Source organism: Nycticebus coucang, chromosome 8, assembly GCF_027406575.1.
Source record: "Nycticebus coucang isolate mNycCou1 chromosome 8, mNycCou1.pri, whole genome shotgun sequence".
Classification (NCBI taxonomy): Eukaryota; Metazoa; Chordata; class Mammalia; order Primates; family Lorisidae; genus Nycticebus; species Nycticebus coucang.
Window position 1 is genome coordinate 97,813,747 of NC_069787.1, and position 12,388 is coordinate 97,826,134.

At 53.6% G+C, this 12,388-nt stretch overlaps 2 protein-coding genes across 4 annotated transcripts in view; one reads left to right on the plus strand and one right to left on the minus strand.

Moving 5' to 3' along the window:
* The window catches only part of DNAH1 (dynein axonemal heavy chain 1), a 96,927-nt gene extending 93,868 nt beyond the window's left edge, over positions 1-3,059 (plus strand). Inside the window, exons 73-77 of the mRNA XM_053599196.1 lie at positions 678-848; positions 1,001-1,131; positions 1,472-1,823; positions 2,133-2,367; positions 2,892-3,059. Coding sequence (XP_053455171.1) covers positions 678-848; positions 1,001-1,131; positions 1,472-1,823; positions 2,133-2,367; positions 2,892-3,013 — 1,011 coding nt within the window. The 3' untranslated portion in view covers positions 3,014-3,059. The remainder of the gene's footprint in view (positions 1-677; positions 849-1,000; positions 1,132-1,471; positions 1,824-2,132; positions 2,368-2,891) is intronic.
* Positions 3,060-3,525: 466 nt separating this feature from the next.
* BAP1 (BRCA1 associated protein 1) lies at positions 3,526-12,295 on the minus strand. Of its 3 annotated transcripts, none has more exons than XM_053599197.1 (17): positions 12,042-12,295; positions 11,914-11,943; positions 11,762-11,816; positions 10,754-10,886; positions 10,236-10,355; positions 9,716-9,777; positions 9,491-9,633; positions 9,151-9,229; positions 8,581-8,704; positions 8,118-8,262; positions 7,471-7,655; positions 6,854-6,987; positions 5,816-6,294; positions 5,546-5,700; positions 5,181-5,342; positions 5,010-5,082; positions 3,526-4,907 (listed from the first exon to the last, which is right to left on the minus strand). In XM_053599197.1, exons 1-17 carry the CDS (start codon positions 12,076-12,078, stop codon positions 4,774-4,776), a joined length of 2,250 nt encoding a protein of 749 aa, XP_053455172.1. In that variant the 5' UTR covers positions 12,079-12,295; the 3' UTR covers positions 3,526-4,773. The 3 variants fall into 3 exon arrangements, with proteins under 3 accessions (XP_053455172.1, XP_053455174.1, XP_053455173.1); XM_053599199.1 differs by having other exon boundaries at positions 5,816-6,078; positions 12,042-12,239; XM_053599198.1 differs by having other exon boundaries at positions 5,181-5,273; positions 12,042-12,239.
* Positions 12,296-12,388: the final 93 nt, after the last annotated feature.

Genomic DNA, 12,388 nt, shown 5'->3' on the forward strand with positions numbered 1-12,388 from the left:
TGGACCTGGGTGAGAGGAGGCATGGTCTCCAGTATCTTCTTTTCATTGATTAATCCATCTCACAAAGATAGCCAGGGTGAGGGAGGTGGAGTCAGTTCCTGCTCCCTGGAATTTGGCTCTGGGAAGAGGCAAATCCCACTTGGCTCAGCCACTTCCTATGTGTAATTAGGGAGGGTTGGGGCAGACCTCCAAGATGGTAAACAGTCCCAGACTGCAGTCAGGGAGGACTCCCTGAGGAAATGATGATCAGTAATGCCCTTGGACTTTCCAAAGCCCATATTCTTAACCCATTTGTCCATGCAGTTTTGCTTAGCCCACGCCAGGGGTGAAATCAGGATGTGGGTGGGCCCAGAGTCCACTCAACGTGTGTGGGGAGAAGTCACAAGCCAGAGCTGTGTTGGGTCATCAGTGCAAAGGGCCTGTGGCAGGGGGGAGCATAACAGGTTTGATCCCACTGAATGGAGGAAGAGGGAGTAGATGGTAGTGACAAGGGGAGTGGGAGGGAAGAATGGGCCACATCACAAAGTGGCTCAGAGGCCATGGAGTCCCAAGAACAGGGACATGCAAAAGGGTTACTACCAGAGGTGACAAGTGAGGACTTGCCCAACTGGAGGGATACTGTGAAGGCTGCAGTAGAACAAGGCAGGGGCTTCAGTTGCAGCCCTCCTACTCCCTAGGGCTATCTCTCCTACATCAAGAGCCTCCCACTCAATGACATGCCTGAGATCTTTGGTCTGCATGACAATGCCAACATCACCTTTGCCCAGAATGAGACGTTTGCCCTCCTGGGTGCCATCATCCAGCTGCAACCAAAATCATCCTCTGTGGGTGGCCAGGGCCGAGAGGAGGTGGGTAGTGGCAGGAGGAAGGGGCCTGAGGGCTGCATTGGGCCAGGCTCTCCCAGGCTGCCTGCACCCCTGTGGGAAGGAACTCTGCATGCAGAATCCTACAGGGGTTAAGAGAGGCAAGCCTTAACCCCCAGTGTCCTCTGCTTCTGCAGATAGTAGAGGAGGTGGCTCAGGACATTCTGCTCAAGGTACCTGAGCCTGTCAACGTGCGGTGGGTGATGACCAAGTATCCCGTGCTGTATGAGGAATCAATGAATACAGTGCTAGTTCAAGAGGTCATTAGGTAATTGTCTCCCCACCCCCATCCAAGTCAGCAGCCACTGGACAGTAAAGAAATGGCAACAAGAATTACCGTGGGCCAGGCACATGCCAAGTTCTTCTAACTCAGCCACATTTTTATTATTCCCATTTTATAGCTGAGACCCCAAAAGGTTAAATGACCTATCCAGGCTCACACAAGTGCTAAGGGCCAGAGCTGGGATTTGTACCCAGGCAATCCGATCCAGCTCTATGCTCTTAGCCTCTACTTTTTGCCATGATTTTTCTATGACCCTAAACTAGGGAGCATAGATACTACCACACAACCTTAACCCACTGCCTACTTCCTTGCACTGGTCCCATAGGTACAACCGGCTACTGCAAGTGATGACACAGACATTGCAAGACTTGCTCAAAGCACTCAAGGGGCTGGTGGTGATGTCCTCACAGCTGGAGCTGATGGCTTCCAGCCTGTATAACAACACTGTGCCTGAGCTCTGGAATGCCAAGGCCTACCCATCACTCAAGCCACTGTCCTCATGGGTCATGGACCTGTTACAGCGCCTGGACTTTCTGCAGGCTTGGATTGAAGGTGGCATCCCAGCTGTCTTCTGGATCAGTGGCTTCTTCTTCCCTCAGGCTTTCTTGACAGGCACTCTGCAGAACTTCGCCCGCAAATCTGTTATCTCCATTGACACCATCTCCTTTGATTTTAAGGTCTGGGCTCAGCCAGGGCCAGTTCAGGTGACAGGCTAGGGTGCAGCCCAGGCAGTAAGGGGCACTAAGACCACAGCTGGCTAGCAGTCAGAGGAGACCCCTACCAGAAGGGTGGGAAGACCCCGGCCAGAAGAGGCCATGAGTCCCAGGGAAATCTACAAGGGCAGAGCACAGTTGCAGGCTGCTGGAAGAAATGGTGGGTAAGGGATGGGCAGGCAGGCAGCACCTCAGGAGGGAGTTTGTGCCTCCTGACCCAAATCCTAACTCAGATTCTGGGTGTTGGTGTGTGGGTCTGTGTTCCCATCACAGGTGATGTCCCAGGCACCATCAGAGTTAGAGGAAAGGCCCAAAGAAGGGTGCTATATCCACGGACTGTTTTTAGAAGGTGCCCGTTGGGATTCAGCAGCCTTCCAGCTGGCTGAATCTCGGCCCAAGGAGCTGTACACAGAGATGGCTGTTATCTGGCTCCGGCCAGCACCCAACCGCAAAGCCCAGGACCAAGACTTCTACCTGTGCCCCATCTACAAGACACTGACCCGTGCTGGTATGGGGTCTGGGGTGGAGAGGTACACTATAGATGGGAGCCCAGGAATAACCCAGCCTACTAGCCCAGCTCAAGCCAATTAGATTCTCCCAGGTTAGCTGAACAGGAAGGCCAACAGAAGTAGACAGGTTAATGGCCAGATACTGAGATCACCTACTTGCCTCCCAGCAGATGCACCCAGCAGATACACCTGGGGTCCTGAGAGCCTATGAGCCCCAGTCTGCCATCAGGGATTTAGAGGGTTAACTGAGGCTCAGGGCAGGGGTAGACTTGGGCTTGGTCTATCAGGCCATGAACAGTGGCATCAACTCTTCCATTCCCATCCATCTTCAGTCCCTGGTGCACTAACTCTAGGCAGGTCTAAGCCTTGGCCAGACTCACTTGGAAAGCAGGTTTCCTCTTGGGCCAAGGACCCCTCCTTGTCCCCAGCTTAGTCTGCCAAATGCACTGGCCTTGCCCCTACCCTATACCTGCTCTAGTTTTTACAGTGTATAACCTAAACCTTCCCCCTTTTTGCTGTCTAGGAACGCTATCAACCACAGGACACTCCACCAACTATGTCATTGCTGTGGAGATCCCCACCGACCAGCCCCAGCGACACTGGATAAAGCGTGGTGTGGCTCTCATCTGTGCCCTGGACTACTAGACTCAGACAGAAGGGCCAGGGCCATTAAAGTTGCATTTTCCAAGCAGTCCAGCTGTGCCTTAACTACTTGCATGTGACCTTCTCTGTAGGGTTTACTGCCAGGGTGGGAGTGAGGGGCCACAATTACCTCAGCAAAGAACACAGTCAGCAGGGAATAGAGGAACATGGAGAAGGAAGGAGATACGCACCCTCCCAAAAAGAAGGTACCACGTAGGACTAGAGGCAGCTATGCCTTTTGAACCAGGAGCCCCAGCACCAGGATGTAAAGCCACCAGATGTGATGAAAACGATGGCCCTCTCCCCCACAAAGTATACTTGTCTGGAGCCCACGTGAAGCCCTTCTTGGGATGAGGTGTTAAATCCCAAGCCTAGAGTCTCAAGGATCTCTGGCCCAGGAGAAAGCTGGATGCCCCAGGACTGCACATTTCTCCACTCTGGGCACAGGCCTTGGGCCAGGAGGCCTAGTAGGTCCTTACTCTCATCCTAGCCTCAGGCCAACAACCACAGGAGTGTTCATTTTTTAGGAGAATTTTATTCATTCATTGATCCAGTATTTACAGGGGTTGGAGGGATCAGGTTATGCTCAGCCTAGAGAGGCAGCTGCCATACCTGTCAGCCCCCCCAGTCACTATGTACAGATTAGGGGCTTGCTTGGATCACCTTCAAAGCCACCTGGCAGAGGCCATGGGGCAAAATTTGGGGCCTGAGCTCCAGAGGCAGTGTTAGGCCCATTATCCCTTGGCATCAGGACCTCTGGGAATACAGGGGCTCCAAACAGTTGTCTTGATCCTGTTGTACCCCACCCTGAGTGCCTTACAGAAGCTGAGGAAGCTGGCATAGCAGGGACGACTGAGTGGTGCTGGCTTCCGGCAAGCAGCCCTGTCTCTGCTACCCCTAAAAGAGAGACTTGGTATGGTAATACTGAGGAGCCGGGCAGAGGCTCTTCTGAGCCTCAAGCTCCAGGATCAGAGACTAGGAGCCCAAAGTAGGCCCATAGCCAGGGCCACAACACTGAAGGCAAAGAGCCCCAGAACCCTGCTGTGGAGCACAGTTTCAACAAGACTGGCTAGAACTAGGACAGTTTACAGGCCATCAAACAGTTCATTCAAATACTTCTCTCTGCTCAGGTCAGGGAACCAGCAAGTTACTTATCTCATCCCTGCTGGGATATCCCACTTCCAATCCAGCCCAGCAGTCAGGTCCCTGAGTTTGGCACTCTCCCAAAGGGAATAAAGAGAGTAGGCCTGGCTTCCTCACAATAGGGACAGGCTGGTGGCAGAGGCTAGAGTAGCAGGCCCAATGCCCACCCAGGCCCCCAGCTGTGACTCCAATGTTGTAACCCTGGCATGATGCAGAGACATGGGCCCATCAGCACAATAGCCACTAGGACAGAGAGCTGGCTATGTCAACATGGTGCAAAATGGGTTGGAGCCCAGAAAAATAGGTGTCTCTGATAGGTAAAATATATATTCTGCTGCCCACGCAGACGGGCCAGGTCCTGCCACTACACAGCCAGCTATGGAAGAAGCCACAGTACCTCACTGTGCCCCAACTCTTAGCTGCTGCCTCCTCAGCACTATGGGCTGATCTGCCCCTACCAGGGCACAATGTAGGCAATGTGGCTGGCTCCCATTCCCAGGGCCTGGACTCTCTGGCTGGAAATATTCAGTAATACTGGGAAAAGGGGGAGTAGGGCAGGGAGGAGGTCCTGGTGAGAGTCACACGGCAAGAGTGGGCTACAGAGTCAAAGCCAGCAGTTCTCACTGGCGCTTGGCCTTGTAGGGGCGAGAGCGTTTCCGCCGGTCAGGCTTCCGCTGCTTGTGGAGCCGTCCAATGCTGACTCCTTGGCGCCGCCGCACCGAGATGTTCTGTTCCACCAGGTTGGCCAGCATGCCTATGGGGAGGAACAGACCCTTGAGCAGGTGGCTGAAGGGACCTAAGGGACATGGCCTTCAGCAGGGAATGCCAGTCAGGACACAGCAGCGAGTCCCCTTACCTTCCTGAGCCAGCATGGAGATGAAGGTGCAGATGAACTCGTCATAGTTGTGGGTCCTTCTCTGATCATCAATCTATGGGGACAAAAGAAGGTGAAGGCACTGCAGCTCATCTCCCCATAGCAGCCACCAGTTGACCTCACAAGGACCAGGCAGCTGGAGAGATCACTCACCTTGAACTTCTTCCTCTTTTCCACCTCTTCTTTGAGGCAGGCCTCATAGTTTGCAATTTCAGCCTCCACACACTTCAGCAGTGCCAGCAGCTCCTGCCAAAACCCAGCATTGCGCCTCTGACAGGGGCTGGCCATCACCAAAGCCCCACTACCAAGAGGCAGCTAGAGGCAAGGATCAATAGCCAGAGTTCATGGACCCTCCTAAGGCTCCTGCCACCATCCAACCCAGAAAGGCTTCCTGGCACTTGGTTCTAGCTGCCGATCTTCACACCAAAATTCTAATCAAGAACCCAGTACCTGGGCGGCAGCATCTCAGGCCCTTCCCTCTGTCAGAATTAAAAAAGAAAGTTGCAAAGGAGGCCCACCTTGGGTGAGTACTTCTCCCCACTCAAGGGCTCTCCGGACTTGACCAGCCCAGTCTTCTCTCTGCTGTCTGTGGCTTCCACCACCTCCACTGGGCTGCTGGATCCCTGGTTGCCTTGGCTTGGTCTGATGGAGGGTGAGGAACCCTTCCCACCCTCTGGGAAGAGAAGGCACAAGACCAGTCAGGGTGCAAGACACATTGTGGTCTCTTTGCCACCTCCCTCATCCCTCCTAGTGCCCCAAGTGCACCAGTGAGCCAGCCCAAGGCCCACCTGTCAGCGGCAGGGGACTCAGCACCCCATCCTCAGCCAGATGCAGTAGGCCTGTGCTGATGACAGGACCCAAGTCACGGACAGCACGGTTGTAGCGTATGCAGTCAACACGCAGCAGGCTGTCATCCTCTCCAAAAAGCACCTTGGAGATGTGGGAGGTGACAGGGCTGGAGGGTCGTGTTGGGTTGGCCGAGCGAATGGGTGAGCGCAGTGGCGAGTTGAAAGCACTGCCAATCTCAGAGGCCGTGTCTGTGCTCTCATTGCTGGGAGTGGGTGAGGGCTGTGAGTGCGTGGGCACTGCCACAGCTGGACTCCCAGCCCCACTGCTAGTCTTGATGGACAAAGGAATTGAAAGATCTTTCTGGGACTCTTTGAGCTTCTCAGCCAAGACGTTGATCGTGTTGGGCTGCAAAACTGATAGCTGCCCATCTGCAGAACCACTCAATGACCCTGGCTTCCCAGTCCCCTTCCGCTTGTACCTGTGGGGCCCAAGAAGGGATGGAGCAAGAGAGCAGGCCAGGTGACCACACCCAGCAGTGCCCACAATGGTTTGAACACATCTTGACTTCTGGGGGCTGTCCCTAAAACTCCTTGTATTTGGTCCAAGCAGTTTGAACCAGCCATGCCAAGCCTGGTACCCTAAGCTCTATCAGCTATAGCCAGGTGTCCTCAAAGGACACCTCCTCTATTCCAGCTGCCCCACTTCTGGCCTTTTGCCAATGCTGTGTGTTCCAACAAAGCTGCCCCCAACCACCTATGCATATCTCCTCCTCCCTGCCCCAACTAATCTTTTAAGGCCAGCTGAAAAGCCTTTCCATGCCTTGATGTATGTTTATGTCCTCAGCCCTCTCTTGAGACCATCAAAAAACTTTTAGAGAGCTGGGGTCAACCCCTTCATGCCAGCTTCCCCCAGGGCCCTGCACTCTGTATATGCTCAGCATTATCTGGGATGAAAGGCATTCTCAGACATGGGCTGGGATATTCTGGATAGGATCTGAGGCACCCAAAGCCTGGTAACCTTACAGAGCTGGGGCTGACCTGATGGCAGAATTGGTGTTCTGCATATCCTCCTCCTCATCATCTTCATAGTCATCTTCATCATCTGAGTATTGCTGGGGTGGGCGGACTGGAACTCGGCTGCGACCCACACCTGCTGCCAGATCTTCCTCCTCCTGAGGCAGAGACCAGGGTAGTCATGAACAGAGGCTGCTCAGCCCAGCCTGGGCACAGGGTGGGAGGGAAGCCAATGTGCCTCTCCAGGCTGAATCAGCTGAACCTCTTCAGGTGCTCCAAAGGCCATCCTTAGCCCCTGAGGAGGCTGCCACCCACTTGGATAGAAGCCTACGGAGAGCTGCTAAGAGAAGACAGCTCCCCAAAACACATGCTTTAGCAGAACCCAACCTATAGAGTTGCACCAAGGAGCATGCCCTAAACATTTAACCCTACAGCCATGTCACTAGATTAGAGCTGGAAGAGCTCTCTCTCTCTGTCTCCCTAAGCCCCTACTGTAGTGGTGGCCTCTGAGTTATCAGATGAAGGAACCTGGCAACCCATACCTAGGCAGAGGGCGAACACCAAGGAACCACATGGGGAAAGTCCCTGTTACAACCTCTCAAGAGTACAGAGAGACTCCCGCAAGGGTGCTCCTGGCTTACCTGCATGGGGGACTTGGCATAGTTGTGATTGTCTAGAAAGGCTGGCAGCCACTGGACGATGGGGGTGGGAGTAGGGGGAACCCCATTCAGGCTGCTCCCAGGAGGCTTCACCACCAGCTTGGGTTTGCTGGGAGGGCTATGGGTTGGGGCTTGTGAGCATGAACCAGCCACTTCCTCTGTACCATCTGAGACAAGGCAAGGAGCATAGTCAGGACCTTCAGCAGGATCCTCAAGAAAAGCCCACAGTATCCCTAGTCATGTGACACAGCATTGCTCCCTTCCCTCCACAGATAGCAACCGTGCCAGGTGGTGCAATGAGTATCACCAAGCTCTAAGACATGACCTCATAGCAAGCCTGGGAGAAGAATAAGATGGGAAAAAAGTGGGGAGGCAGAAAAAAGAAGTATACATTATGGAGAAGGGTGCAGGGGCCTACGGTAACAGCAGCCCCTTACATGTACCTTTCTTTAAGGAAGTACTATCCTACCTCTATGTTCTGAGCAGGGAGAGCTACAAGCACTGGGAAACTCTGCACTACTGGCCAAGTACCTCCACAGAAAAAGACTCGCTCTGTTTAGGCCTCCCAGGACAAGCTATGAGGGGGTAGCTCTGAGACTCATGAAAGGGCCCATCCCACCTCCCAGTACCTGTATGGGTGCTCTCAGAGGCCAATGGGGCCCTGCTTGTCTCCAACACCAGGGGGGACTTGCTGTTGGACTTGGACTCCTCGGGCAGCTGTGACTCTTGAGATTTGTGGGTCTGAATCAGCTCTGGCTGTGTTATCCTAATCAGCTAAAAACAGAATACAAAGCTCATAGGAGGAAGGGTAGACCCAGGCCTCTACCTCGGAAAGCTGAGGGCTGAGGGACTAAGGGAATAATAGTCTAGGCTCCATCCATTCATTCACTCACAAGGAGATAAACAGCCAAACCAAATAACCCTTAGAATTTCTTCTCCCTTGCCACCCTAAGTGCTACCTCTCCTACACAAGAGCAAAGGAAAGGAGTGGTTAGCTGAAGCCCAGACCCATGAGTGAGTTTGGTCTGGGAATCAGAGCCTGATGCCACAATGAGAGAAAGATAGGGAGGGCACAGGAGGAGGAGCACCCACCTGCTGCAGGGCCTCCAGCACTGTCTGACGGTTCACCTTTAGCACATGCAACCTGGCCTCATACTTGATCCTGCGGTCGGGTACTACTGCCATCAGGTTGAAGCGAATGTCGTGGTAGGGCTCCCTGCAGTCACAGCCATAGCCACAGCCATGAGAGCAGCTCCCCCCTGGCCCTGCCATCAGGTTGAGGCAGATATTCTGGCAGGGCTCCCTGCAGTCACATCAGTAGCCAAAGATACAGGCCCCACCCCAACAGGCAGGCAGCAACTGACATGTACACCAGGCACCTGAGCCAGATCCTTCAAACAAGCTGTGTGAGGGGCCTGTCAGGAAGTGAACCAGCCACCCAGGGCTCCACCACAGCTTGCCTGCCCCTCGCCCATCCTGGGTGGGCCACAGGCAGCCTCAGTAGGAAGTAATAGGGAAAGAAGTTGAGAGTCCATGATCTGAGCCTAATCTTGCAGATTCACCATGTGGCTTTGTATTTTACAAATCACCTGGCCTCTCTCTGTCCCTCTCAAAGGGGGCATAGCTCCAGAGGGTAGAGCAGGGCAGGCACAGGACCCTTACCCTGCAGTGGCGAGGCCAATACGCTCCATGATAACTCGTCGGGCCTTGTCTGTCCACTCCTCATCCTCTCCCCAGGGCCCTAGGGAGACCAAGACAATGAATCAGCAGGTGGGAAAACTTGAGTTTAGGCAGGCCAGGAGAGAGAAGGAAGACAGACAAGGGCAGTTGAGCCAGGAAGTCAGGAGCGGGCTAGCAATGCAACATAAGGTGAAATCCTAGGCAGAGTCCTATGTCCTTAGTACCCACACCCCCTACCTCCGGGTCCCAAGCACCTGAAGGCACTAAGCACCAGCTCCCCAGGAAGTAAACAGAGGAACAGGACCCCAGCTTGGATGCCTACCATGGTCAATAGGATAGACCTTCAGCCCATCCAGCTCAAAGAGCCGGCCTGTGATAGGCACATAGCTGACAAAGTGGAATGCCTCCATGGTCCGCACTGCACTAAGGCCATTCTGCTTTTCAGGAAGGTGGCGTGGCTCGGGCCTGAAGGAGGACACAGTCAGGACCCCAAAAATGGCACTCCCCCCACCCTTACCCTACATCAGCTCCCACAACTCCTACACACCTGGCATGGCTATTATGTGCCTTGGCCAACTCCGGGGCATTACCAATTGCATATCCTTTGCTCTAGATGGAAGAAAAGGCCACATCAGAACAATTTCTGCTCAAGTGGCCCTCTGCGTAGAAGGCAAAGCTCCAGAGAGCAGGTCTGGAGGCATTCTAGAAATCTGAAGGAGCACAGATGAGCTTTCCTAAAGTGCTCTGGAGCCCCACCGAGATGGACTATGCGGGCTTTGCACAATAATCAGCAGATACTACAGAGCAACATGTATGACCTGATAGAGACATTCCTCATAAAGATGGTTCTGACATGATATGACTTAAGGGATGTTTCTTCCCTCCCTAAGTCTGTCTTCTTTCCTGATAATTGGGCCTAAAATCAATTGCCTTACACAATTTAAGTGTCAAATGTATTATCAATGTCATTTGAAAATGAAACAGCCTAATACTGCTAAATACCAGTGGCTCTGAGGGTCAGATCTGCCCAGCTGTGAGCCAGGATTAAGGCACTGCAGCCTACTCACCTCAGGGCTGAAACCTTTGGTGAAGTCCTTCATGCGACTCAGGGTGGGCCCCAGGTCCACATTGCTGCAGTTCAAGAGCACACTCAGCAAGGCATGAGTGGCACAAGAATTGGGTATCAGCTAGGAAACCAAGAATAATCATCCATACACAGCACCCCTTCCCCCAGGGTCCCCCAAGCCCACATTTATCAGAAATAGAGATCCAGAAACGGACTGTCAAATCTGGACAACCACCCTCATCAGCTCCCCTCAACTTTGTCCAATATTTTCTCATTTAACAAGCACCAACTAAATACCCACCAGGTATCTGGGGACATGGACAGTAGACTCAGATATCACACTGCTCTAAAGATGTTACCTTTAATGAATATGAGCTCAGTTCCTTCTGCCAGGGGGTTTCTGTAACCTCCACTCCTGGTATCTGCCTATCTCCTCCTCCTGCATTCCTCTACTTCCACTCCCAAGCAAAGACAATGGCAACATCCCACCCCCAGGAAAGAGCCCAGAGCCCAGCAGACCTGGTGAGCAAAGAACATGTTATTCACAATATCATCATCAATCACAGACGTATCATCCACCAAGGTAGAGACCTTGCGACGGGACCGGCGCTCTTCGATCCATTTGAACAAGAAGATGAATCCATATACAGGGCTGGGGGAAATGAGAAGAACTAGATCAGCTAAGAGACAAAAGGCAATCAGAATCCCCTTATTTCTCCTATTTCTTTGCACTGTGTCACCATTCAGGTGCCCTTGATATAATCCCACCTCGACCCTGGCTTCTTTCCAACAGCGTCCAAAGTGACCCTGTGCCCTCACACACCAGAGGCCTGCCACAGTCAGAGTAAAGCATCAGCTTCTGGCTGTGGTGCTCCAAGAGTCCATCCAGTCTCTTTATGAAGTTTATGCTTCTGGGTAAGAAAACTTGGAAGTGACAGCCCAGGACAGCACTGGGTAGGAACACAAAGTAAAGCAAGAACAAAAACTCGGATGAGGAATTTGAACACTAACTCCCTCAATACGGTCAGGAACTCAAATCAACAACCACACTAGGAGCTTCTTTCCCACGAAATTAAAGCAGACTTCTTGGTTCAGTCACTGTAGCATTCTCTCTATACCTCTATTCTGTGGGAGCTCCAAGACAAGAGGAGGGGCCGGGGGAAATGAGAAGGGGACACCAGGAGGGGCCCTGTCACATCAACTTATCAATACAGGAAAACCTTTATGTCAGAATGAGCACACTGTAGTTAATAAATAAATTACACAACTGAAGACACTGTGGCCTGAGTCTTCCTGCTGCAAGGATACTCCTGCAAGATCAGAAAAGGTAGCACTACATAAAGGAAAACACTGAGGGAAGACTGAAAGGAAAAAATATCAACTTGACCCAGACAGGAGGGAATGCTTCCTTCTGTGAGATTTTACAACTTGGGATTCCTCACATTGCCTCCATTGACGGGCACTCTTTCCTTGGCCCTTCCCAAGCCCTCTCAGTGTAAGGAACGACCCTGGCGTTCGGCCACTCACCCCTGGCATTTGCTCTGAAGGTCATAAATCTCCTCCACCTGCACCCCTTTGACACCTGAGATCAAGAAAGGAGAGCGGTCGGGAAAAGCAGGCCCTGGTCCTGGAGCAAGGGCGCAAGGGTGGACTTGCATAACCTCAGAAGAGGTTCTTACCAAAATCTTCCACCAGGAGGGTGAAGAGGCCTGGGTGGGACGACAAGAGGAAGGGGTAATGGTCAGGCAGGCGTGTCCCGGGACCCTCCGATCTCCCCAGCTCCCTGCCCGCTGGGCCCCCTCCTCACCCGGGTCGCTCTCCAGCTCCAACCAGCCCTTATTCATCTTCCCGTGGGGCGGCCCCTCGGCGCCATGTCCAGGCCCTGCCGCCCCACCGCCGCCCCCGCCGGGAACCCCCACCGCCTCCGGGGCCCCTCAGCCCCGCACACAGGACAACTGGCACGGTCGCGTCGCCCGCCCCCGCCGGCGGCTAACGTCATTAAGGCGCGACGGCCCCGCCTCGCCTCTGGGCTCGACTTCCGCCCCTGGAATGCGGGCACGCGCTCTGGGGGGTGGGGGGAGGCGGGGCGAGGGGTAGGGGCGGGGCGAGCGAGGGGCAGGGGCCGGTGCCGGTGCCGGTGTTGGGCGCTTGAGA

Excerpts from the sequence above, each read along its gene's own strand:
- BAP1 (XM_053599197.1), bottom strand. The coding sequence starts at position 12,078 with ATGAATAAGGGCTGGTTGGAGCTGGAGAGCGACCCGG. Across the intron at positions 11,944-12,041 it reads GGAGCTGGAGAGCGACCCGG|GCCTCTTCACCCTCCTGGTG; the intron begins GTGAGGAGGGGG and ends CGTCCCACCCAG. Across the intron at positions 8,263-8,580 it reads TGCTGGAGGCCCTGCAGCAG|CTGATTAGGATAACACAGCC; the intron begins GTGGGTGCTCCT and ends TTCTGTTTTTAG.